The sequence below is a fragment of the Oncorhynchus keta genome, chromosome 29 (assembly GCF_023373465.1).
Source record: "Oncorhynchus keta strain PuntledgeMale-10-30-2019 chromosome 29, Oket_V2, whole genome shotgun sequence".
Taxonomy (NCBI): domain Eukaryota; kingdom Metazoa; phylum Chordata; class Actinopteri; order Salmoniformes; family Salmonidae; genus Oncorhynchus; species Oncorhynchus keta.
Window position 1 is genome coordinate 37000708 of NC_068449.1, and position 25943 is coordinate 37026650.

Below are 25943 nucleotides of genomic sequence, written 5' to 3' on the forward strand. Positions count from 1 at the left end.
GGAACAAGACTACCAATTGGGCAGAAAAAGGGGTACAAGTGAAAGTAAAAAATAAAACACCAGATGGGATGGCGTGTCGTTGCAGAATGCTGCACCTGCCCTCCTGTCCAACATCACTACTCTGGACGGCTCTGACTTAGAATACGTGGACAACTACAAAAACTTAGGTGTCTGGTTAGACTGTAAACTCTCCTTCCAGACCCATATCAAACATCTCCAATCCAAAGTTAAATCTAGAATTGGCGTCCTATTTCGCAACAAAGCATCCATCACTCATGCTGCCAAACATACCCTTGTAAAACTGACCATCCTACCAATCCTCGACTTTGGCGATGTCATTTACAAAATAGCCTCCAATACCCTACTCAACAAATTGGATGCAGTCTATCACAGTGCAATCCGTTTTGTCACCAAAGCCCCATTGGGACCTGTACGCTCTCGTTGGCTGGCCCTCGCTTCATACTCGTCGCCAAACCCACTGGCTCCATGCCATCTACAAGACCCTGCTAGGTAAAGTCCCCCCTTATCTCAGCTCGCTGGTCACCATAGCATCTCCCACCTGTAGCACACGCTCCAGCAGGTATATCTCTCTAGTCACCCCCAAAACCAATTCTTTCTTTGTCCACCTCTCCTTCCAGTTCTCTGCTGCCAATGACTGGAACGAACTACAAAAATCTCTGAAACTGGAAACACTTATCTCCCTCACTAGCTTTAAGCACCAACTGTTAGAGCAGCTCACAGATTACTGCACCTGTACATAGCCCACCTATAATTTTGCCCAAACAACTACCTCTTTCCCTACTGTATTTAATTAATTAATTTATTTTGATCCTTTGCACCCCATTATTTTTATTTCTAATTTGCACATTCTTCCATTGCAAATCTACCATTCCAGTGTTTTACTTGCTATATTGTATTTACTTTGCCACCATGGCCTTTTTTTGCCTTTACCTCCCTTATCTCACCTCATTTGCTCACATCGTATATAGACTTGTTTATACTGTATTATTGACTGTATGTTTGTTTTACTCCATGTGTAACTCTGTGTCGTTGTATGTGTCAAACTGCTTTGCTTTATCTTGGCCAGGTCGCAATTGTAAATGAGAACTTGTTCTCAACTTACCTACCTGGTTAAATAAAGGTGAAATAAAAAATAAATAAATAAATAATGCTGTGGTAGCAATGCTGGTTAAGTGTGCCTTGAATTCTAAATAAATCACAGACATTGTCACCAGCAAAGCACCCCAACACCATCACACCTCCTCTTCCCATGCTTCACTGTGTGAACCACACATGCGGAAATCATCCTTTCATCTACTCTGCGTCTCACAAAGACATGGCGGTTGAAATCAAAAATCTCAAATTTGAACTCATCAGACCAAAGGACAGATTTCCACCGGTCTAATGTCCATTGCTCGTGTTTGTTGGCCCAAGCAAGTCTCTTCTTCTTATAGGTGTCCTTTAGTAGTGGTTTCTTTACAGCAATTTGACCATGAAGGCCTGATTCACGCAGTGTCCTCTGAACAGTTGATGTTGAGATGTGTCTGTTACTTGAACTCAGTTTCTGAGGCTGGTAACTCGTATGAACTTATCCTCTGCAGCAGAGGTAACTCTGGGTCTTCCTTTCCTGTGGCGGTCCTCATGAGAGCCAGTTTCATCATAGCGTTTGATGGTTTTTGCTACTGCACTTGAAGAAACTTTCAAAGTTCTTGATATTTTCCATATTGACTGACCTTCATGTCTTAAAGTAATGACGGACTGTCGTTTCTCTTTGCTTATTTGAGCTGTTCTTGCCATAATATGGATTTGGTCTTTTACCAAATAGGGCTATCATCTGTATACCAACCCTACCTTGTCACAACACAACTGATTGGCTCAAACGCATTAAGAAGGAGAGAAATTCCACAAATGAACTTTTAACAAGGCACACCTGTTAATTGAAATGCATTCCTGTTGACTACCTCATGAGGAGAATGCCAAGTGTGAGCAAAGCTGTAATCAAGGCAAAGGGTGGCTACTTTGAAGATATTAAATATATTTCTAAAATATATTTAGATTTGTTTAACACTTTTTTGGGTACGACATGATTCCATATGTGTTATTTCATTGTTCTGATGGCTTCACTATTATTCTACAATGTAGAAAATAGTCCAAATAAAGAAAAATCCTTTAATGAGTAGGTATGTTCAAACCGTTTCACATAGAAATGTACAAATATATATATGTTTATTAATTATGAAAAGATGAAAAATATGAATAACATTCCACCCCTGAGGTCACTAGAGGGTGATTTGGTCATTTGACTGCAGGAAATGGCTACTACTTTTAGATACAGTTGTCGCAGTTGTTTCTACAGTAGTGCCATTTTCTATTTATTTCAAGAGTATCATCAAGCAAAGTGCGGTGATGTAACTCTAGGGTTGGTTAGTCTATTTGATCGCTTATAATGTAGGCTGTCACCATAACTTAAAATAGTCCATATCGTTTTCATTTCTAAGGATTGAAGAGACATGGCGTTTATGGCAGAAGTTCTTAGAGGACTTTGCACGTTTTGAGGAGTGGCTTGTGACCTCAGAGAAGACTGCTGCTCTGCCCAACTCGTCAGGCGTGCTCTACACTGTGGCCAAGGAAGAACTAAAGAAGTTTGAGGTACAGTACAGCTATTACAGACCACCTTATTTGATATGCTGTAAACCACTATATTCTCTCCCCATGTATCTCATATTCAGAAGACAGTACCTCTACAGTACATATCTAGACAAAACTCATGGATGGACTAACTTGTCTCTGATTGATACTAAATGATCAATTGATCAACTAAATTGTCAACTGAATGATTAATCAACATTTCCTTGATCAATACTAAATGTGTGGGTTGATTAATATATGTATTTGAATTATATGTTGTCCTGTAGGCATTCCAACGTCAGGTCCATGAGAGTCTGACCCAGCTGGAGCTTATCAATAAGCAGTACCGCCGTCTGGCCAGGGAGAACCGCACCGACTCCTCCTGTCGCCTCCGGGAGATGGCCCACGACGGGAACCAGCGCTGGGACAACCTGCAGAAGAGGGTGGCCTCCATCCTCCGCAGACTCAAGGTGTAACACAACATAAAGTCTTGTATATAGTCCAATTCTACACTCCTAAATATCCGAAGTGCTCACAGAAAGAAATCATGAGGAGTGTCTGCCCAAAATTACAATTCGTTGGTAGAAGAAAATAAATCTGCGAGAAATGTGTATCCTAAAGCATCCCTTCATGATTTCTCCAGCACTTTATCAGTCAGCGTGAGGAGTTTGAGACGGCCAGAGACAGCATCCTGGTGTGGCTCACGGAGATGGACCTGCAGCTCACCAACATAGAGCACTTCTCAGAGTGTGATATCCAGGCCAAGATCAAACAGCTCAGGGTAAGAATGCCCACAATACCTCACACCTTGGGGCTGCCCAGGTACATGCTACTGGTCATTTCTTTTTATTAAACTTTATTTAACTAGGCAAGTCTGTTAAGAACAAATTCTTATTGACAATGACGGCCTACTCCGGCCAAAACCTAACCCGGACGACGCTGGGCCAATTGTGCGCCGCCCTATGGAACTCACAATCACGGCCGGTTGTGATACAGCCTGGCCTCAAACCAGGGTCTGTAGTGACGCCTCTAGCACTGAGAATCAGTGCCTTAGACCACTACGCCACTCGGGAGAACAAGTCACTATTTTTGCTAATAAGTTTCACACCTGGTGGTTGTGAACTCAACCTTACCTGGTTGGTCTCTGCTTCTCTTCCACTTTTTGACAACCTCTGAGGTAAAATGAAGTACATTTGATTGATTGATTGATTGATTGATTGATTGATTGATTGATTGTCTACCAGGCGTTCCAGCAGGAAATCTCTCTGACCACTGGGAAGATTGAGCACATCTTCCACCAGGGTGAGGTGCTGCTAGAGAAGAGTGAGCCTCTGGATGCCGCTGTTATAGAGGAGGAGCTGGAAGAGCTGCAGAGATACTGCCAGGAGGTGTTTGGACGTGTGGAGCGCTACTACAAGAAGCTCATACGCCTACCGGTAAGCCTAGGGATGACATCTACTGGCCCCCTTGGTTCGATTTTAATGTTGGGTGACTTGGCTTCTAGCACCCTTTCATAGTAAAAACAAAAAAAAAAGAGGATAGAGTTGAGCACATTCTCTCCTGTGGCCATTTTACCAAATGATGCCATGTCTTGATTCCTGGAACCTGTCGTTGTCTTTGTTGACTGTCTCATAAGTGTACCTCCCACTCCTCTTCCTCCAGCTAACAGGTGACGAGTACGACGTGTCATTCTCGGACCGGGAGTTTGAACTAGACGAACCTGGGGACCTGTCCAGCATTCCCTGGAGTGAGCGTCTGGGTGACTGCCTGATGTCCCCTCTACCCTCCCTAAGCCACTCTGCTTCCCTGGCTGCCCCTCTGCGGACTGGGGCTGAGCGCTCGGGCAGGGACACCCCAGCCAGTGTGGACTCCATCCCCCTGGAGTGGGACCACGATTACGACCTGAGCCGGGGGCTGGAGAGCGCCAGCAGGGCCCTGGGCCTGGCGTCTGAGCAGGGGGAGCACGGAGATGAGGGGAGCTACCAGGGATCAACTTCTGCCTCTGCTCTGTCAGGTCAGTCTAGTCTACACCCCTCACACCCGTACTGTCAGATACTAAGGATAACACACCCCTCACAACTTAAGATAGCCTCGATCTCAGAGAGAGTGGAGACATCACAGTGGAGAGATACAGTATTGTACAGTGGCTGTTAAAGCACACTCATATTCAGCCTTGTTAATTGTACGAAATGTGTGTATGTATATGTTTCTTCCAGATGTAGTGATCCCAGAGAGCCCTGAGGCCTTTGTTAAACTAACTGAACAAACCCTGAGGTCCTTGGATGGTAGGCAAGATGCCGTAGTGTGGAAAAATAACACTAACAGCCTACTTACTGCCTGCTAGTAGTTTGGTTTGGTTTTCTTACTCGCACACTGAAGCATAACAGCAATTACTGTTAACCAACAGCACCACTTCCTAACAATTTGTATTTTTTTATATTACATTTTGCAGCACATAGGCTACTGTAGCTAACCTCAAGCTAATTTGTGGTTGGCATCCTGTGTGTTTCAAAAGGTGCATGTTGTTGTGCACTGTTGGGGAGATGTTGTTGTTTTTTGTGTTACAAATGTCCTTTGTCCCTTGTCTTCTAATTTACCACTGAATGGATAACACTCACAATTAATGATATCTTACAATGTTTTGGATGGATTTCTATGTCTGTTTGAAGAAAACATTTAGGGACGGTTTTTCGGGCACAGATTAAGACAGATTAAAGGAAAACTCCACCCAAAAACTACATTTTGGTAATGGTTTCATTAATCCATTGTTGACATAGTCCCAAAATGTTTTGCTTGTCAGCAATCAAGATTTCACGAAATGTAACTTTCATATTATTTTAATGTATTTTGAAAGTTACATATCTTGAGAACTAGATTATTGGGTGGAATGTTCCTTTAAACGAATCCAGGCTGTATCACATCCGGTCGTGATTGGGAGTCCCAAAGGTCGGCACACGGTCAGCACACGGTTGTCCGGGTTTGGCAGGGGTAGGCCGTCATTGTAAATAAGAATTTGTTCTTAACTGACCTGCCTAGTTAAATAAAACTTAAATAAAATGTAAAATAAAATAAAACTCCTGAATAATCTACATTGAACGTGCTTTTAAATCCAACAGGAGTAGGCTTAATCTAGATCTAAGAAACCGGCCCTTGAACATAAAATCAAAGCCTTTATCTAACTGTATTCCATCTCATCTTCACATCCTCAGGAGAGGGAGGTACCCTGGAGACTCACATCCTACAGTTGGACAAGGTTCTGGACACAAGCCGGTTCCACCTGCAACAGACAGAGAACATAATCCGCAGCCGCACCCCAACTGGCCCTGAGCTGGACGCTTCATACATGGGATATGTGAGTACTGCTGGTCTCATTCACTAGACTAGACACCTATGTCTTCTGCAGCCAATTTGGCTCTCAGGATTTGTAAACATGAAGTTACGATTTAAACTATTCCATGAATGTTATTGGTATGTCTGATAAGAGACCCTTATCACCGTTCTGTGAGTTACAGTACCAGCCAAACGTTTGGACACACCTACTCATTCCAGGGTTTTTCTTTATTGTTACTATTTTCTTAATTGTAGAAAAATGGTGAAGACATCGCAACTATGAAATAACAGATATGGAATCATGTAGAAACCAAATAAGTGTTAAACAAATCAAAACATATTTTATATTTTGAGATTCTTCAAAGTAGCCACCCATTGCCTTGATGACAGCTTTGCACACTCTTGGCATTCTCTCAACAAGCTTCATGGGGTAGTCACCAGGAATGCATTTGAATTAACAGGTGTGCCTTGTTAAAAGTTCACTTGTGGAATTTCTTTCCTTCTTATTGCATTTTAGACAGTCAGTTATGTTGTGCCAAGGTAGCGGGGGGTATACAGAAGACAGCCCTACTTGGTAGAAGACCAAGTCCATATTATGGCAAGAACAGCTCAAATAAGCAAAGAGAAATGACAGTCCATCATTACTTTAAGACATGAAGGTCAGTCAATACGTAAAATGTCAAGAACTTTGAACGTTTCTTCAAGTGCAGTCGCAAAAACCATCAAGTGCTGTGATGAAACTGGCTATAATGAGGACCGCCACAGGAAAGGAAGACCCAGAGTTACTAATGCAGCAGAGGATACGTTCATTAGAGTTACCAGCCTCAGAAATTGCAGCCCAAATAAATGCTTCAGAGTTCAAGTAATAGACACATCTCAACATCAACTATTCAGAGGAGATTCCTTGAATTTGGCCTTCATGGTCAAATTAGGACACTAAAGAGGCTTTTCTACTGATTCTGAAAAACACCAAAAGAAAGATGCCCAGGGTCCCTGCTCATCTGCATGAACATGCCTTAGGCTTGCTGCAAGGAGGCATGAGGACTGCAGATGTGGCCAGGGCAATAAATTGCTATGTCAGTTTGATGAGATGCCTAAGACAGTGCTACAGGGAGACAGGACAGACAGCTGATCGTCCTCGTAGTGGCAAACCGCGTGTAACAACACCTGCACAGAATCGGTACATCCGAACATCATACCTGCGGGACATGTACAGGATGGCAACAACTGCCTGAGTTACACCAGGAACGCACAATCCCTCCATCAGTGCTCAGACTATCTGCAATCCTGTTGTAAGGCAGGTCCTCACCAGACATCACCGACAACAACGTTGCCTATGGGCACAAACTCACTGTCGCTAGACCAGACAGGACTGGCAAAAAGTGCTTTTCACTGACGAGTTTCAGTTTTGTCTCACCAGGGGTCATGGTCGGATTCGTGTTTATTGTCGAATGAATGAGCATTACACTGAGGCCTGTACTCTGGAGCGGGATCGATTTGGAGGTGGAGGGTCCCTCATGGTCTGGGGCGGTGTGTCACAGCATCATCTGACTGAGCTTGTTGTCATTGCCTGCAATCTCAACGCTGTGCGTTACAGGGAAGACATCCTCGTCCCTCATGTGGTACCCTTCCTGCAGGCTCATCCTGACATGACCCTCCAGCATGACAATGCCACCAGCCATACTGCTCGTTCTGTGCGTGATTTCCTGCAAGACAGGAATGTCAGTGTTCTGCCATGGCCAGCAAAGAGCCTGGATCTCAATCCCATTGTTCAGTTTATGTCTCAGTTGTTGGATCTTGTTATGTTCATACAAATATTTACACATGTTAAGTTTGCTGAAAATAAATGCAGTTGACAGTGAGAGGACATTTCTTTTTTTGATGAGTTTGCTAAAGGACACACATAAGAAGAAAAGACTTGCTTGGGCCAAGAAACACGAGGAATGGACATTAGACCGGTGGAAATCTGTCCTTTGGTCTGATGAGTCCGAACTTGAGATTTTTGGTTCCAACCGCATGTGTAGTTTCCACCGTGAAGAATGGAGGAGGTGTGATGGTGTGGGGGTGCTTTGCTGATGACACTGTCTTGATTTATTTAGAATTCAAGGCACACTTAACCAGCATGGCTACCACAGCATTCTGCAGCGATACGCCATCCCATCTGGTTTGCGCCCAGTGGGACTATCATTTATTTTTCAACAGGACATTGACCTAACACACCTCCAGGCTGTGTAAGGGCTATTTGACCAAAAAGGAGAGTGATGGAGTGCTGCATCAGATGAGCTGACCTCCATAATCACCCAACCGCAACCCAATTGAGATGGTTTGGGATGAGTTGGACTGCAGAGTGAAGGAAAAGCAGCCAACAAGTGCTCATCATATGTGGGAACTCTTCAAGACTTTTGGATAAGCATTCCAGATTAAGCTGGTTGAGAGAATGCCAAGAGTGTGCAAAGCTGTCATCAAGGCAAAGGGTGGCTACTTTGAATAATCTAAAATATCAATTATATTTTTATTTGTTTAACACTTGTTTGGTTACTACATGATTCCATATGTATTATTTCATAGTTTTGAAGTCTTCACTATTATTCTACAATGTAGAACATAGTAAAAATAAGGAAAAACCCTTGAATGAGTTTGTGTGTCCAAACTTTTGACTGGTACTGTATGTCTCAATGGAAGGTCCTTGGGAAATATTGTGTGTTTATCTACACAAATCATGTGGTTTGTAAAATAAGTATCTACTCAGCGGGATTACATGATGTGAACATCTCAGTAACATCCTTTCCATCCGCTGCCTGTCCAATCGTGTTGTGTAGATGCGTCTGTTGGGCGAGTGTCGTGGTAGTATAGACACGGTGAAGAGGGTGGGCTACGAGCTAAAGGGGGATGAGGACAAGGCCTCAGGACTCGCTGACCCCATTGGTGGTGATTCACAAACAACAGGTAACGTTTGGCTTTCAGATGTTGATACTGTACTGTATACAGTGCCTTCAAAGTTTTCACACCCCTTGACTTTTTCCTCATTTTGTTGTGTTACAGCCTGCATTTAAAATTGATTAAATGTACCCTATAATGTCCAAGTGGAATTATGTTTTTCAATATTTTTACAAATAAATGTTTGTATTTGTATTTATTAAGGACCCCAGCAACAATAAGGCAGTTAAATACAATGTTAAATATTACATGATATTACATTTCAGAACACTTTTCACAACACACCAAGAGTGCTTCCCCAGGCCTCTATTCTACTACCACATACAGTGGCTCCAAAATTACTGGCCCGCCTGACTGGCAATGCACAAACAATACTTTAAAAACTATAAACAATATAATTATAGAGAAACTCAAAATACCAACATGTGAGAAATACTGTACGTTATTAATGTTTCAATGGAACCCACCACAATCATACAATTATTTAATACAAAATACATTTCACCAAAATCAAGGTTTCATCATTATTGGCACTCCTCATTTAGTACTTAGTGCCACCACCTCTGGCAAGGATAACAGCATGGAGTCTTTTCCTGTAATGTTTGACAAGGTTAAGGAACACATTTGGAGGGATTTTGGATCATTTCTCTCTGTAGATCCTTTCAAGATCCTTCACAGTCTTGGGTTTGCGCTTATCAACTGCCCTCTTCCACTCAGCCCACGGGTTTTCACTTATCAACTGCCCTCTTCCACTCAGCCCACGGGTTTTCACTTATCAACTGCCCTCTTCCACTCAGCCCACGGGTTTTCACTTATCAACTGCCCTCTTCCACTCAGCCCACGGGTTTTCACTTATCAACTGCCCTCTTCCACTCAGCCCACGGGTTTTCACTTATCAACTGCCCTCTTCCACTCAGCCCACGGGTTTTCACTCCACTCAGCCCACGGGTTTTCACTTATCAACTGCCCTCTTCCACTCAGCCCACGGGTTTTCACTCCACTCAGCCCACGGGTTTTCACTTATCAACTGCCCTCTTCCACTCAGCCCACGGGTTTTCCATTGGATTGAGGTCCAGTGACTGACATGGCCATGGCAGAACATTGATTTTGTTGTCACAGAACCATTTCTGTGTGGATCTTGAGGTCTGTTTTGGGTCATTGTCTTGTTGGAAAGTCCACATACGGCCAAGTCCCAGCCTTCCGGCAGAGGCAACCAGATTGTCAGAAAAAAATTGCCGGTGGAATTCATTATGCCATCAATCTTAACTAGTGCCTCTGGAATTAAAACAGCCCCAAAACATCACTGACCCACCACCATATTTCACCGTGGGTCTGAGGTGCCTCTCCTTGTATGCTTCTCTGTTTCATTGCCAAGCATGCCGATGCTGTATCTGACCAACTTTCAATTTTGGTCTCATCTGACCAGAGCACCTTCTTCCAATCATAATTTAGATTACGTTTGGCAAACTCCAAGCGTTTGCGTCTGTGTCTTGTGGTCATTGAGGGCTTTCTTCTGGCAACCCTTCCAAAGAGCCTGTGGTTGTGAAGGTGGCATCTGATGGTGCTTTTTTAAAACCTGGTGACCCCAAGACGCTACCAAGGCCTGCAATTCTTTCACAGTGATTCTTGGGGATTTTATTGCTTCTCTCACGATCCTCCTCCCTATCCTGGGGGGCAAAATGCATTTGTGTCCTCTACCCGTGAGGTTTTCAACTGTTTCATATCTTTTTAATGTTTTAATACTTGCCCTGACAGTGCTCAGTGGTATATTCAATCGTTTGTGGATCTTCTTGTAGCCATTACCAGATTTATGAAGGTCTACGACCATCTGTCTCTTTTGAACTGCCAGTTCTTTTCTTTTCTTCATGGTGTTGGATGACAAAGGGATATTGCATGTGTGTTACCTCATTTTTATACCCTAGTGAAAAAGGAAGTGATGTAATGGCTCAATATAGTTCCTTAACACTTAGATCAACTTAAATAAGTGGAATGTAATTCCTGGTTTAATTTTGGTAGATGTTATTTATTTACAATATCTATCGAACCTCAAATGCCTGAATATATAACTAGCCATAGACATAAATAATAGATAAACTAGATAAACTACACATATATCCCGTTACCAAATGAATCATTGAATACCCTTTCTTTCCTTCCTCCTATACTGTACTGTAGGATAGTTATTGCAGTCTCAGGCCCTGAGTAAAGAGAGAGAAAGACATAGATATAATAAATAAATACGTATATATCCCATTACCAAACAAATATTAAAATACTCCCTCCTTCCCGCTGCAGTGTAGGTGTGATGGAACACTGGGAGTTGCTGCCCCATCCCAGGCCCTCAGTAAAGAGATGGATAAATATAGTACAGCTATATTGTATAACGCCATTTATATATTATAATACCCCTTTCTTCCACCCCTGTGGTGTAGGTGTGATAGAACGTTGGGAGTTGCTGCAGGCCCAGGCCCTCAGTAAAGAGATGCGTCTGAAGCAGAACCTTCAGCAGTGGCAGCAGTTCAACTCTGACCTCAATGCCGTGTGGGTGTGGCTGGAGCAGGCGGCGGCGGAGCTAGAGCAGCAGCGGAGCCTGGACCTCAGCGCCGACATCCAGACCATGGAGATGCGCATCAAGAAACTCAAGGTGATCTTTGGCTTTTTGCTCTCGGAGTCCTGAAATGGGTGTTTAGCATCCTCACTACGATTAGAAAGCTTGCAAGGTTTGCAAGGCTTTCCCAAAGTTCCTGGGTTTTTCAGAAATCCCGGTTGGATGGTTCCCAGTTGGAGGATTCCCTCCTTGCTTATTCCCTCTTAGTTATCGGGAATCCTCCAAATGAGATTTCTAAAAAAACCTGGGCTCTTAGGGAACGTTTCTGAAATTGTGCAACCCTAATTCTCATAAGTTACTTTTTTTTTTAAAGACTCTATGCTGATATTATACACCATCTCCAATCATCTCTTTCCATAATGTCTTTCTACAGGAGCTGCAGAAGGCTGTTGACAAGCGTAAGGCCATTGTGCTATCCATTAACCTGTGCAGTGCAGATTTTGTCCAGTCTGTCACAGTGGAATGCCAGGACCTGCAGGCCAGGTTGAAAGAGATGAACAACCGCTGGGACAGACTTGGCACCTCTCTGGGGGAGTGGAGGGCAGCACTACAGAATGCCCTCATGCAGTGTCACGTAGGTGTCCAGCTGTCTTATCCACCTAGCTTGGTCCCAGATCTGTGCTGTCTTGCCAACTCAAATGGCCGTTGAGGAGTTGGCAAGATAGCACAAACAGATCTAGGACCAGGCTACAGTTATTTTGGTTTGTTTTGCTTTTAGGGGGTAGATCAGCTTTTATATTGCATGTAGATAGTGGCTTCTATCAATGTAATTGTCTGCATAATTTGTAGTCCCCCATATACAGTATTTTTGGGGAAATATATATAATATGTATATATTTTCCTTCTTTATTATTTTCACTTAACCCTAATCATCCCTTCCTTATTTGGAGTAAACTAATGGATAACAATACTTAGGCTTCTACTTCCAGCTTATATATACTATATACATTTTACGAACACAGTATATTTTACGTTTGTCTTTCAAAATGTATTTGTGTTTATTTTTTATTTCCCACCCTTCAGCTCCCCTTAACCCCTCCCATCTATCTCTGAATACCATACATTTTTTTGATTTCTCTTAGCCATGTATTTTTCAACTGTGCTGTGATGTTTCACAAAAGTCCCCAACCTTTCTATTCTCATAGTTTCTACAGATTGTAAATTAAAGATACAAATGTTTTTGCTAAGAGTATTATATTATGGATCGATTAACTCTGACTTTTCAAATCAGCAGTGCTATTTGCAGAGTTAAGCACCAGGTAAATGTTGTTATTCTTCAGCCATCCCTGAACCCCCAACCAAAAACAAGCTACATATGGGCAGTACCAAAACAAGTGATCTAATGATTCTGTCTCTTGTTGTTGAGTATCTGGAGTGGTTAAAACATGCTAAATGCAGTCCTCTGAGTACATAAAAAAAAAAGTCTGATATACCTCAACTGGTTTGCCATCCAGTGCTTGAGTTTTCCCTGATTTTAAAGGCTTTAATTGCATCAAGAAATTCCTCCTCTGTAAATTGGCTTTCTGTACAGCTGTTAATTTAAAAATACTCATATAAAAAAATCCTAGTAATTAACTTCAGTTAGTGGAGATGGAGGAGACTGAAATGAAAACATATGCTCCAAGTACTTTGCTCCCTCTTAAAAAAAAATGTTGTTTGGTGAATCGTAACAAATTTCAGTAAATTATTTTTGGTAGCATTTCCATTATGAAGATTAAGAAGTAGACCAGGCTACTGTTGACTTAATCAAAGATCCAAAACTGGACAGATATTGTTTGCATGTTTGACAACTGAGACAGTCTCTGTGTCCAGGACATCAAAATCAAGGTTTATCATTAGTTAGACATGTGAAATATGTTACTTTCGGTAGAATCCATGACTTTTGATAGAAGGTGGCGTAGAGTGCTGAATACTCCATCGTCTTTGCATTAGTATTCACATCTCGTCTCCTGTAGGACTTCCATGAGATGAGTCACGGCCTGCTACTGTGGCTGGAGAACATTGACCGCAGGAGGAACGAGATCGTTCCCATTGACCCCATCCGGGACAGCGACACCCTCCACGATCACCACAAAACACTCATGGTCGGTAGAGAAGCCTTATGTTGATGTGTAATCCTGAAACTCAGAACCAAATCTTGTTTGTGACGAGAGGCTAGTTCAAGTCTGTTTTTTAGGAATCCGTTTGATGCAGAATCTCTAATATTGATTCCTTTATGATTAGTTGTTTGGAATGCAAGGTCATTTATAGATCAGAGATTCTGTGCAGTCGGACTGCAATGTAGTCAATGTTAAACATGCAAAAACCATATTCTGTGAATCACTGACTCCTTGCACTATGATAGTGAGCCTGAGCCACCATTTTTATCTCCACTCCTCTCCTTCTACAGCAAATTCGTGGTGAGTTGCTGGACTCCCAGAGGAAAGTGTCGTCCCTGCAGGACATGTCCCTGCAGCTGCTGGTCAACAGCGAGGGCTGCGACTGTCTGGAGGCCAAAGAGAAGGTGCACGTCATCGGGAACCGCCTCAAACTGCTCTTCAAGGAGGTGACCAGAGACCTCAGAGAGCTGGAGAAGATTCTGAACATCACTAGTAGCCAACAGGTCAGAACAGCAGCGCTTGTACTGCACAATTAAATAGAGCAATTGAATGCACGTCCATGCAGTACACAAATTACACAATAATAAATAGTACAGGAGAAAAGTTTGGAGCCTTTCTTTACTGTATCTAACACAATTTCTCATGCTCGGTCCCTCCCTCCCTGTGTGTGTGTGTGTCTCTCTCTCTGCCTTTCTGTCTCTCCCTCCCCTTACTCTCTCTCTCTTCCTTCGGCCCTGTTTCTCTCTCTCTCCTCTCAGGATCTGTCTTCATGGTCGTCGGCTGATGAGCTGGACACCACCTCTGGTTCCATCAGCCCGGTGTCGGGCAGGAGCACGCCAAGTCGCCGTCGATCGGTAACGTATAATAGTCCCCCTTGCGCAACATGGTGCTCTCCCAGAAGGAAAGTGTTTGGTACTCCCCGAAAGGCCCAGACAGTGCATCACTTGTGCCCCCGAATGCAACGCTCAGTTTTCTCCAGTTTAAGCCCATGCAGAGTCACTCCCTCCCACCATCCCAGCACCTCTCCTTCTCACCTCTGATCTGTACACCGACTGATATACTTTTCCCACCACACTCTGATCCTGTTTCCACACCTTTACACCTTGCATGTCTTCTTTTCCCCGAGCCAAACCCACCAGAGTTTTGGAGACATGGCTATTCCCTCTCTTTTTTTCATTCTTTTTTCTTTCCCCCTTTTTTCTTTTCCCCTTCTCTTCTTGATTGACTTGACTTCAATTTCTACCCAAATTTGAACATTTGAAGTCAACATGTCTTTACGTCCCAAATTCTGCCCCCTAAACTTCTACTTCTACCAGACTGACTCTTTCTTGTTTTGTTCTTCCATTATTTAGTGTTCTGTAGGTCCCTGTAGTGTAGTGCTCAAGGAATACTGGCTCTTTGATACTGCTGAAAACACAAAGTATAACATTTAATCCTGCTTGGTTTTTATCAATCCAATTCTCCAATTTCTTTTTGTTTTTCTCTGAAGTAATGACCTGTTTTTTTAAAAGTCAATCCCGATGATTGATCTCAATGATTTTAAGATACAGTACATGTATATCTTGTGTCTCCCACATAACAAGTCCTTCATCCTATAATATAGGACATAGTACAAGTCGTGCTTCAGCAAGCATATGAATTCACGTTGTTCAAAATAACAGCATGACCATTCAGCTGTAGCGGTTCAAAGTAGCTGTGTACTTTGAAAAAAAAGCCAGTTTCCTTGTTTTCCATTGAATTATCTCTCTTGTTGTCACCTTCCTTCACACATCTGATTTTGTTGCTGCCTTTCTAATCTTTCATTTTGGGTAGTTCCTTTTCATCGGTAGCTTTGTTCTTGATTTGCCTGGACTGAAACATACTTTCTTTCTTTTACCCCCCCCCCCCTGTTCATTGCAAACAGCAACGGGGCAAATGTAGTCTGTCCCAGCAGACCTCTGGACCCTCTGTGAGCAGTCCACACAGACCACACAGGTACCTTTCTCCTGGTTTCTAGAACACCCAGAAGATAATGGAACTCATGGAACATGTTACACCTGTTCTGAAACCGCAGTCCGTTGTGCTGCACTGCACACATACGGTACAGGGCAACGCTACAGTGCAACAACAACAAAAATGAACAATACAGGGATACTTTTACTTACTACCAAAGGTTCATTAAAGATGAATGATTAAATGAATTCCATCATCTTCTACCATTCTAGATACTATGTCGAGGCTAGGGGTTTACAGTAGGTGGTGGTTATATCCCACAAATCCTTTACACTACAGTTCCGCAAAATATAATGAGACTTGCAAGCCTCTTCGCCGCCAATGTCCTCGGCTGCTTGATTAACTGCGCTACCAAGAATGCACCTTGAGTGCTTAACATACTGTAAACTGTTTCTCTAATACAGGGCCCTTAACGCTCCTTTTCTACTGCTGATGGGCACACACAGTTTTTCTTTTGAATTGCCAAGCCAGCAAGTGTCTGCAATGAACAATGTGATGGCAGCAAGTCTATCTCTCTATTCCTTTCTCTTTCTTTCTCTTGTGTGTGACATCTCTTCTATTTCACATAACTAATCCACCATCTCCCCCTCGTTCCCCTCAATCTGCCATCTGTGGGTCTCGCCTCTCAGGTCTCCATTTGTGAAGTGTTAGGAGGGGGGCGGGGCATTTTCGTCACAGTCTAGAGTCTAGACGGTCAAACCTGAGGGTAAAACAGACATCAGTGTTATCTACACACATATTGTTAGTAATCATTTTAGAGTAAGCTAATTTCACAGTTATAAAATAGACCTCAGAGCTATGTAAAACAGATCAACATCAGGTATCACATTGCCGCAAAGTCACTGTACTGTAACTCTTCTCGGCTGTTGTTTTGTTACTTTTACATCCCTTGTGCATTGTCCAAACAGGTTATTTAACGTATTTAGTAGCGATTTAGGTGTTCCGGTCAGAGCTGGGATCAATTCAGGAAATTCAAGAAGTCCTCATTGCTTTTCAGTTTTCAGTTTACTCCCTACATTGACTGATTACGGTTCCTCTCAGTTTGACAGCAGCCAATGTTTTTCACAGTCAGATGAGGCTGTATTACGATGCTTCTGCTGCTGACTAATGCTATAAAAAAAAAGAGCAGAGCTACAGCTACCCCCTTTAAAACAGACTGCTCTATGCTGCTATGCTCCTGTCTTGGCATGCTTTTTTAACAGGATATAAACTCATCAGTGAGACCCTTGTAAAGGACTATCTAAATGTTCAACTGCTACTTTTTGTCTCGCATCCTAAAACCTTGCATCCTTTAGAAAGGAATGTCAGCTCCACATATTTATTTTATGGGCCGGAAAGGATTGTGTTCCTTGAAAATGTTTGTCAAGTGATGTTCAAATGACTCAGTCAGTGTATTGATCACAGATATCGTTTGGTTATTCGATCATGTTTGTGGAGATACACAGTTCATCATTGTAGTTCAAGAACTGCCATACCGTAGTTCCTCAAGATCATTTGGGATAGTTTATATCTTATAAGTAAATAGTTTATTCATTTATTTTTTGATTCTAATAAATCTAACTACAGTACATAAGGTATACTTGGATGGATGTGTGGTCTGAATGCAGATCCGTAGCTCTACAGGTGTCATAACCTAAATCTACTTGGCTTGGTGTTGTTGTGTGCTCCCCGAATCGTGTTTAATCAGGTCTCCCAACGTCGCTGGGTCCGCTTCCTCCCCTTCTGAGGCCGAGGTGATACCATCGTCATTCCTGTACCGCGTCCTGTGCGTGGCAGTGCCCCTCCAGTTGCTCCTCCTCCTGCTGCTGGTGGGCATGGCCTGCCTGGTGCCAATGTACGAGGGGGACTTCAGCTGCAGCCAGTCCAATAACTTTGCCCGTTCCTTCTACCCCATGCTCAAATACACCAACGGGCCCCCTCCTGTGTAGTCTATCATGACAGACCAAACATTTGGTTCTGGGTGCCGAGCGAGATTACTTCCGGTATATTCCAGCCTGGCCCTGGCATGGAGACGAACCTGAGGAGGACAGTTGGGGTTTTTGAACATCATCACAGTCTGGGGTTTTTAATTGTATTGGAACAGTTTCAATGCTCCACTACCTTGCAGCTTCCATGAAGAATAGACAGATAAGCAATGCCGTCATTCGGCTCCTTGTGCAAGAAACATAGGAACCCAAATCTCAGACTGATCTTTGGACGTGTCTTCTTTGTGTGGATGGAGTACAGCAGCTGTCTTTAACGTATCTTTTGTGGCTGATAGAATCACTCATGTCATCTTTTAGTTGTCTGTCATGTATAGACGGGAAAAGCATTTTTTTGGAGCAGCACATGTAAGAACCAAAAATGTTTCTGACTGCAGTCAGTGGATATCAACTGGATGCTGGAACTGTTGGGTTGAAACACAGCTGCCATTTGACACCTAGTTCAATACAGAACATGTAACCTGTGAATTTGCCTGTTGTAACAATTGAACATTTGTAAGATAACATTTTAAGATGACTTTCATTGCATTTATTTTTTACATGTATTTTGGCATGCAGTTATAATCTTTGATTTTACTTATGCTTTTACTTGATACGTGTTGAATAGTTGATTTAAAAAAAAAACATGAACTATACTGTGTGTGTAAGAATCTATTTAATCTGAATTGTGTTTTGAGTGTGTATGTGAAACAAATGAAATAATGAGAGTTGTTTGCTCTAAACGGTTTGACTGTATAAGAAACCTTTAAAAATATGAACTGTATGGAAATAATGTACTGAACACATTTTGTTGTTATTTTTCTAATTGAAAATATGGAAATTATCTACTTACTATTAATCAAAACTATAACGAATTATAAAACAACTGTATATTTTCTATGGCTCTGTGCGTTCAGTATTACATGTATAACAGTCCAGGATTACTTAACATGTTCTGTACATAATATAAATGTATATCTATAATGTATATCTGAGCCTAAATCACAAATATTGAATGCCAAATTCTCATTTTGATTGTGTCTTTTATTTAAAATGGCTGAGTCAGTGCTATTGACTTGACAGTAAGTGGATCTGACTTTGGATCCAATTTCAACGGGCAAAAATATATATGATGCATCTCAAATGAATACATTTTGATCATTTAAATAAATCATTCATATCATACAGGTGCCTGTCCTGAGCAGAGTCCTCAGGATGAGCAGATGTACGCTTCGTTCACAGGAGAGCATCGGGGCCAGTGGACCTCTGAGAGAAAGCTGAGCGGGATGTGACAGACCCAGAGGTATCTCGGTCCTGGAGCTGTAGGAGATGGTGGTTCTGGTAGTGGGTAGGACAGGGCCAGGACAGGGCCAGAGAGTGGTGGTGGAGGTCATGGTGGGGGTGAAGCAGGCTCTCCAGAGATTTGATGATCTCATAGTTTGGAAGGGCCAGGGCTGAGACATCCAGACCTAAAATCTGAGAGACCACCATACGGAAGTCTACCAACTGAAACAACAGAGTAAACATACCGCCAGTCAGGTTTCGGGTGGAATTTTTCTGTACTCCTCAATCAAATTATATTATGTGTGCGTGCGTACATGCATGTGCATGTTAATACGACTATGTATCCATCCATCCATCCTCCCCACCTCTCTCTCTCTGTCAGTGAGCTGAGCCAGGGTCTGTCTAAGGCTGGTCAACTGCTGCTGGGCCTCCCTGGCCAGATGCTCCTGGCTCTGTAGGTCTGTCTTGGCTGTGCTGAACTTCTTCTCCACCTTGGCCTTGCCCTTCTCCAGGTCCTCCAGTCTCTTACTCTGCTCCGCATTGGTCTGACTCTGCTCCAGGACTTTGAGCTTCGACACATCATTCCAAATTGGACATGAATTTATTTTGATCATTAACAACAACATAACATTAGAAAGTATAGTCTTTAAACAATTATTCCCATTTGACATATAAGACAGTGCTTAGGGGTTTTAATAACCAACTTTTATTCAAACTCAATATGCAATCTTGTAGCTACAGGAAGTCGCCAGGAAATGAAGTTATATGACTCTGCCTCTAGAGGATGTGTGGGCCTGAGCTGTCCTGCCCTCTACCTTCAGCTCGTTGGTGTGTGACAGCTGGGCCTTGAGCTCTGTGATGGAGACCTTACTGGATCCTAGTTCCTCCTGTAGTCGCTCCACCTTCTTCTTTAGGATAGAATAGATACTTAAGATAGAATAGATTCTTTAGATACAGTAGAATACATACTTTATCGTCAGTTTAGTATGAAACATAAATGTCGCTTCTGTCTATCTTAACCTCGCCCCTGGATGTGGAGCTTTAGGGTTTAGTTTTAGGGGGTAAATGCCATGCTAAAGGGCACAATGGCAGGAGCTAGTACCTGGGATCACAGACCAGCAGCCCTTCAGTTGCCGGTTCAGTTTCCACTTTTTACACCCGTGCCTGGGGCTTGAACCAGCAACCTTCTGGCTACTAGCCCACCCCTCTAACCTCTAGGCTACCTGCATCTTCCGGGCGGTCACATTGGCGTCGTCTCGCTGCATGGCCAGGGCTGAGCGACTTCTCTTTTCCTCCTCTAGCTCAGACAACTTCCTCCTCAACAGCTCCATGTGGAGCTCCTTACTCTCCAACCGCTCCTTCTGGATCTTCAACTGCAGGTAACATGGTATACGGTAAACATGGTAAACAGGTGTTTAAGCACGACATACAATAATGATACTAGTAGATGGAACAGTAATGATAGTAACTAGATTGGCATAAATGTTGGCGTGCGATCCATTATAAATACTGTACATTGTGGAATGCGGATCATACAAAAATGCTTGAGTTTTGTTTTATACAACGATGTAAGGTGTGACAATGTATACAACGATGTAAGGTGTGCAAACAACCCTCTGACTATAGACAAATGATATGTGAACTCTTAAGTTGTTGGTTCAGTAGCTACTAGTTTCATTTTGTGTACCTTTCGCTGTTGGTTGTGGGCCAGGGTCTTGCTCTCCACCAAAGCCGTCCCTTCTAGTTTGACAAGTTGCTCTGCCCGAGACAGAATGAGCTGAAGCCTCATGTCGTAGCCCAGGTCAGTGGCGATACCGTCTACTTTCATCCTCTCTGACAACTGTTCCAGGAACTGCTCATACTGCATGGGAAAACACAAGGCCCATATTTACATAGTGTCTCGGCGTTGGAGTGCTGCAATTTAGCCTTTTAAATAATATATGCCATTTAGTAGATGCTTTTATCCAAAGAGACTTAGTCATACATGCATACATTTTACGTACGGATGGTCATAACGTTCTTAGATGCCTGTCCTTAGATGAGTACTCCTACTCTGGGGACACTTTGAATACAGGCCAAGGCAGTAATATCTCTGCTATTCTAGAAACATCCAAATCCATTTACAGTAAATGTACCATTATGATTTTAGTACGAGGATGGTCGTGGTCCTGGTCCTATTAAGGTCCCTTTCCAGATGTGGTAATAAAAAAAGAAAAGCTTCCACACATAGTATGCTGCTCCCGTGCTCTATTACCACACTCTATAAACTGAGTTTATGAGGCACTTTTGCCTTGCCCATTCTCCCTTTGAATGGCACACATACACAATCCATGTCTCCATTGTCTCAAGGCCTTCAAAATCCCTCTTTAACCTGTCTCCTCCCCTTCATCTACACTGATTTGCTTTGAATTATTAGGCTCCCCATTAGCGTCAGCTAGTCTGGGGTCCGACACATAACGAAAAAGGCTTTACCAAAAAAATAAAATACTTTTTAATTGACATCCGTTTCTAAACATTAACATGTAGTGTGTGTGTGCATCTACAGTGCCTTGCGAAAGTATTCGGCCCCCTTGAACTTTGCGACCTTTTGCCACATTTCAGGCTTCAAACATAAAGATATAAAACTGTATTTTTTTGTGAAGAATCAACAACAAGTGGGACACAATCATGAAGTGGAACGACATTTATTGGATATTTCATACTTTTTTAACAAATCAAAAACTGAAAAATTGGGAGTGCAAAATTATTCAGCCCCCTTAAGTTAATACTTTGTAGCGCCACCTTTTGCTGCGATTACAGCTGTAAGTCGCTTGGGGTATGTCTCTATCAGTTTTGCACATCGAGAGACTGAAATTTTTTCCCATTCCTCCTTGCATTCCTCCGAGCTCAGTGAGGTTGGATTGAGAGCATTTGTGAACAGCAGTTTTCAGTTCTTTCCACAGATTCTCGATTGGATTCAGGTCTGGACTTTGACTTGGCCATTCTAACACCTGGATATGTTTATTTTTGAACCATTCCATTGTAGATTTTGCTTTATGTTTTGGATCATTGTCTTGTTGGAAGACAAATCTCCGTCCCAGTCTCAGTGTCACGCCTTGGTCATTGTATTTTGTGTTTTTGGTATATGTTTGGGTAGGCCAGAGTATGATACATGGGTTTATATGTTGTGTTTCGTATTGGGGTTTGTATTAATTGGGATTGTGTATGATTAGGGGTGTGTCTAGTTAGGCTTGGCTCCCTGAAGCGATTCTCAATTGGAGTCAGGTGATTCTCGTTGTCTCGGATTGGGAACCGTATTTAGGTAGCCTCAGTTTCGCTTTTTCGTATTTTGTTCCTGTGGGTGTTTGTTCCTGTCTCTGTGTTGTAGTCACAGTTTGTTGTTGTTTAGATATTTTTTGAGGAGGGGGATTGGGTGCTGTGGGATTATTTACTATAGCGTACTATAGCATGGAGGTGTCAACAGTGTTATATACTACCGTAGTTATATGTTCTATGTAACGGATGTGAAACGGCTAGCTTAGTTAGCGGTGTGCGCTAAATAGCGTTTCAATCGGTTACATTGGCCAATGTAACAGTATAATTTTAAACCGTCCCCTCGCCCATACCCGGGCGCGAACCAGGGACCTTCTGCGTCTATGTCATGGAAAGAGCAGATTTTCGACAACAGTCACCCTCGAAGCATCAGTTACCCATCACTCCACAAATAGCAATTTTTCCTCAATAAAGTATCAGAAAAGCCCATTGCAGAGTTGTTTAAGGGGAAATACTACTTCAAGGTCTCAGAGCAAGTGACGTAACCGATTGAAACGCTATTTAGCGTACACCGCTAACTAAGCTAGCAGTTTCACATCCGTTACATCTATATACTGTGTCTAACATTAGTTATAAAGACTTATCATTTTGGGAGGGGGGCAGCACCAGTGGAGAAATGTGTGGTGTTCACCTACTGCACACTCTACATGGTTGCCAGTGTGCTCACTCACAAGCTGTCTGTCATGACTCAGCCCATCTCGGTGCACGTCTGAAGTCATCAGCTCAGCTTCCAAACCCTGCAGCCTGTTGCTGAGGTCTGTGACCTGTTGCTCAGCCAGCTGGGCTCTCTGCAGGGCACTGTGGTGGAGCTCTGTCTGCCTGGACACATCCTCACGGACCTGGGACAGCCTCCTCTCCATCTCCTCCGTAATCTGACAGGAAATATTGGCGGCCAAAATTTAAAAACACAACTACTGATGAAGAATAACTACTCAAGGTTATTGCAATGCGCAAACACTTTAGGCTATCGTTCAAACATTGTATCTCCAGGTATAAAATGATTGAAAATCCTGATTGATTATCTATCAGTATATTATATTCTTGCCTATTGAAACTGTCACACGATGTAATAACAATGTAGCAGTATAAGAACAGAAAAAACCCTACTTACCGCTTTCATACGTTCCTGCCTGGTGCAGAGGTCCCCGAGTCTCTGTAGTATTTCCTCCTCAGTTGGCATGGAGAGACCCAGCTGCAGAAGGGCCCCTACCTCCCCCAGGAGGGCCTGCAGTCTCCCCTGTGAATGGGGTCTCAAAATTTCTAGAATCCTTCAAACTGGATTTCTGGGAAAACCTGGGAATATTGCAATCCTACCTTTGTAGCCTGGTTTTTCCCCTGGCTGGTCTGGAGTTTCCCTTCCAGCTCCTGGATCTGCCTCTCCAGGCACCCTGCCTCTTGCTTGGCTGCCTCAACCACACGTTGATTGGCCTCCAGCCTCTCTGCTAGACTCTGGTTCTCCATATCTGTGCTCCTCTTGGTCAGCAAGGCACTATCTAAATCCTGGAAGACATATTTTGATAAGGAAATGCAAAATTGCAACAAATAACCATTTACTGTACATAATGCATGTATAAAGATTTAACACATTAATTGATGCTTATATACACAACAAAGATGACAGTAGTACACTACTGAGACAAGCCAATTCCAGGCTGTACTGCCCTGGAAAATATATATCAGAGCCAGCAAAGTACAGCTCGTATCAGCACAAGGTGAAAAGCGCATGTGTTTTAAAAGGATGCACATATGGATACATACCAGTCTGAGCAGATCGAGAGCCTCTGCACTGCCTGCTGTGTTCCTCCTCTCCCGGGCCACCTCTGCCACCAGTCTCATCACCGTCTCTCTGCTGGCTTTACACTCTACCTCATAGGACCTCACACTCTCCTCCAACACAGAGACCCTCATCCTCAGTCTGTCCCTCTCAAGGCAGGGCTCCACCTGGGGACACATTAAGCAGGGCACAATGTTGTGGAACAAGTTAAACATGTTATGTTAGTAGTCTCCGAGTGGTGCAGCGGTCTAAGGCAGCGGATCCCAGGCTTTATCACAACTGGCCATGACCGTGAGACCCATAGGGCGGCGCACAATTGGCCCAGCTTCATCCGGGTTAGGGTAAGGCTTGGCCGGCGGGGCTTTATGTGGCTCATCGCGCTCTAGCGACTCCTTGTGGCAGGCCGGGTGCCTGCAGGCTGACACTAGTTTCTTCCAACATATTGGTGCAGCTGGATTCCAGGTTAAGCGGGCGGGTGTTAATGGACACAATTTGGCGGGTCATGTTTTGGAGGAAACTTCACCTCTCCCAAAACCTGTTGGGGAGTTGCAGCGATGAGACGAGATCACAATTGAATATCACGAAATTAGGGAGAAAAAGTGGGTCAATTTTTAAAAATTATATAACAATATGTTATGTTAAAGGACAACTTTACAACCTAATTTTCATTACCTGTGTATATGTGAAAACGGCAAATTACGTTTTTTTATTTAAAAAAAATATAAGGTAAAAAAGTTATACCAGATAACATCATTTTTTTTTAACAATAGTGATTTTCAAACACTGCGATTTGCGGTGACGTTTGCAGCAACAAAAACAAGTCATTTTAAGTGTAGAACAAACATGCAGAATAAGGTCAGCTCTATTCATGACATTTCTATTGTACCTTATCCAGTTGTCTGCCTTCTGTTGCGGTATCAATACTTTCCATGTTATTTCTCTGTGTTATCTGTAGGTCGCCTTATAAATAGAATAGATATAGGTGAGAGTTTGGGGTTGGGATTTCAACCAAGTGCTATACAGTGCTGTTTCCAGGAGTCTCCAGGCAACAGAAAACATTGTCTCTCGTTTCACCACAGGGGGTACTGTTGTTCAGGATCACTTGCTTCAGGGTGGCACTACGACGCATCACTGCAACCAGAAAATACGGTAGCTGTTCAAATTAATCTTTATGCACAACAAGCTTGCGTTCAAACCTCAAACTGTTATGCGGATCTAGTGTGACTTAACGTAGATACTGTAGTCATTTTAACATGACAGCCATTGAAACATATTATTGCTTGCAAAGCCTGATTTGGTGAGTTATTTTCTTTAGGTTAGCTTCTTTAGGTTAGCTAACATTAACGTTACATCAAAGATATTTATAACTAAAGCCCCTTCTGTCTGGTTACATCCTCATTCATTTGAAGCTCGCTATTTAGCTATATAGTACCTTGCACGTGCTAGTGCACGAACCTTAGCTACATCATGGAAGGTTTGATTTGGGATAGTGATACTCTCCTGCTTTATTGTGAGGTTCATGAACAGCCACAATATAGTGACCTCTGACCATAGCTAATGTTGCCCAGAACGTTTATTGTAATCTATCTACCTAGCTATTGCATGCATTCCCATTCAATGCCAGTCACCCAAGGTCAATCTTCCTGCCCTGCAGTATAGCTAGCCATATTAATGTACAGTACATTGCCAAAATGCATTTCAATATGTAAAGGTTTTATAATGGGGTCCTTTTGAATATAATAAAACCCATAGTTGTTCCCATCATTATTCAATATTTCACTTTTATTGATTTAGCTAGGCAGAATGCTTATGTTTTCTCTTCTCTTTGCATTCCTGTGTACAGTCCCTCCATGCAGATAACATGCTCCGGACACTGTTGTGCCGTCTGAGGATACAGCAGCCTTTGAGGAGTAGGACATGTTCCGATGGCTTCACCCCTGTCAATATGTCGGACCCTGTCCGGCTGCATGTGACTCCACCTAGAACTCTATTCTATCTATATGTTCATCATAGGACCT

The 25943-nt window shown here is 42.8% G+C and overlaps 2 protein-coding genes across 8 annotated transcripts in view; one reads left to right on the top strand and one right to left on the bottom strand.

The window, feature by feature from the left end:
* The window catches only part of syne1b (spectrin repeat containing, nuclear envelope 1b), a 151176-nt gene extending 132586 nt beyond the window's left edge, over positions 1 to 18590 (top strand). For 4 of the 6 annotated variants that reach the window (XM_035743513.2, XM_035743512.2, XM_035743515.2 and 1 more), the window contains 15 exons: positions 2499 to 2649; positions 2916 to 3098; positions 3272 to 3409; positions 3873 to 4064; positions 4291 to 4642; positions 4845 to 4913; positions 5838 to 5980; positions 8778 to 8904; positions 11328 to 11539; positions 11877 to 12077; positions 13459 to 13587; positions 13893 to 14105; positions 14361 to 14456; positions 15506 to 15576; positions 17282 to 18590. In XM_035743513.2, the coding sequence (XP_035599406.1) occupies positions 2499 to 2649; positions 2916 to 3098; positions 3272 to 3409; positions 3873 to 4064; positions 4291 to 4642; positions 4845 to 4913; positions 5838 to 5980; positions 8778 to 8904; positions 11328 to 11539; positions 11877 to 12077; positions 13459 to 13587; positions 13893 to 14105; positions 14361 to 14456; positions 15506 to 15576; positions 17282 to 17522 (2518 nt within the window). In that variant the 3' untranslated portion in view covers positions 17523 to 18590. The remainder of the gene's footprint in view (positions 1 to 2498; positions 2650 to 2915; positions 3099 to 3271; positions 3410 to 3872; positions 4065 to 4290; positions 4643 to 4844; positions 4914 to 5837; positions 5981 to 8777; positions 8905 to 11327; positions 11540 to 11876; positions 12078 to 13458; positions 13588 to 13892; positions 14106 to 14360; positions 14457 to 15505; positions 15577 to 17281) is intronic. The other 2 variants (XM_035743516.2, XM_035743514.2) reach the window with 2 other exon arrangements.
* Positions 18579 to 24966, bottom strand: ccdc170 (coiled-coil domain containing 170). 2 transcript variants are annotated; one of them, XM_035743520.2, is made up of 10 exons: positions 24812 to 24966; positions 23910 to 24092; positions 23466 to 23651; positions 23263 to 23388; positions 22823 to 23023; positions 20527 to 20700; positions 20063 to 20212; positions 19655 to 19744; positions 19205 to 19408; positions 18579 to 19061 (listed from the first exon to the last, which is right to left on the bottom strand). In XM_035743520.2, the coding sequence occupies exons 1-10, from the start codon at positions 24854 to 24856 to the stop codon at positions 18792 to 18794; spliced, it is 1629 nt and encodes a 542-aa protein (XP_035599413.1). In that variant the 5' UTR covers positions 24857 to 24966; the 3' UTR covers positions 18579 to 18791. The 2 variants fall into 2 exon arrangements, with proteins under 2 accessions (XP_035599413.1, XP_035599412.1); XM_035743519.2 differs by having other exon boundaries at positions 19655 to 19747.
* Between the last annotated feature and the right edge of the window lie 977 nt (positions 24967 to 25943).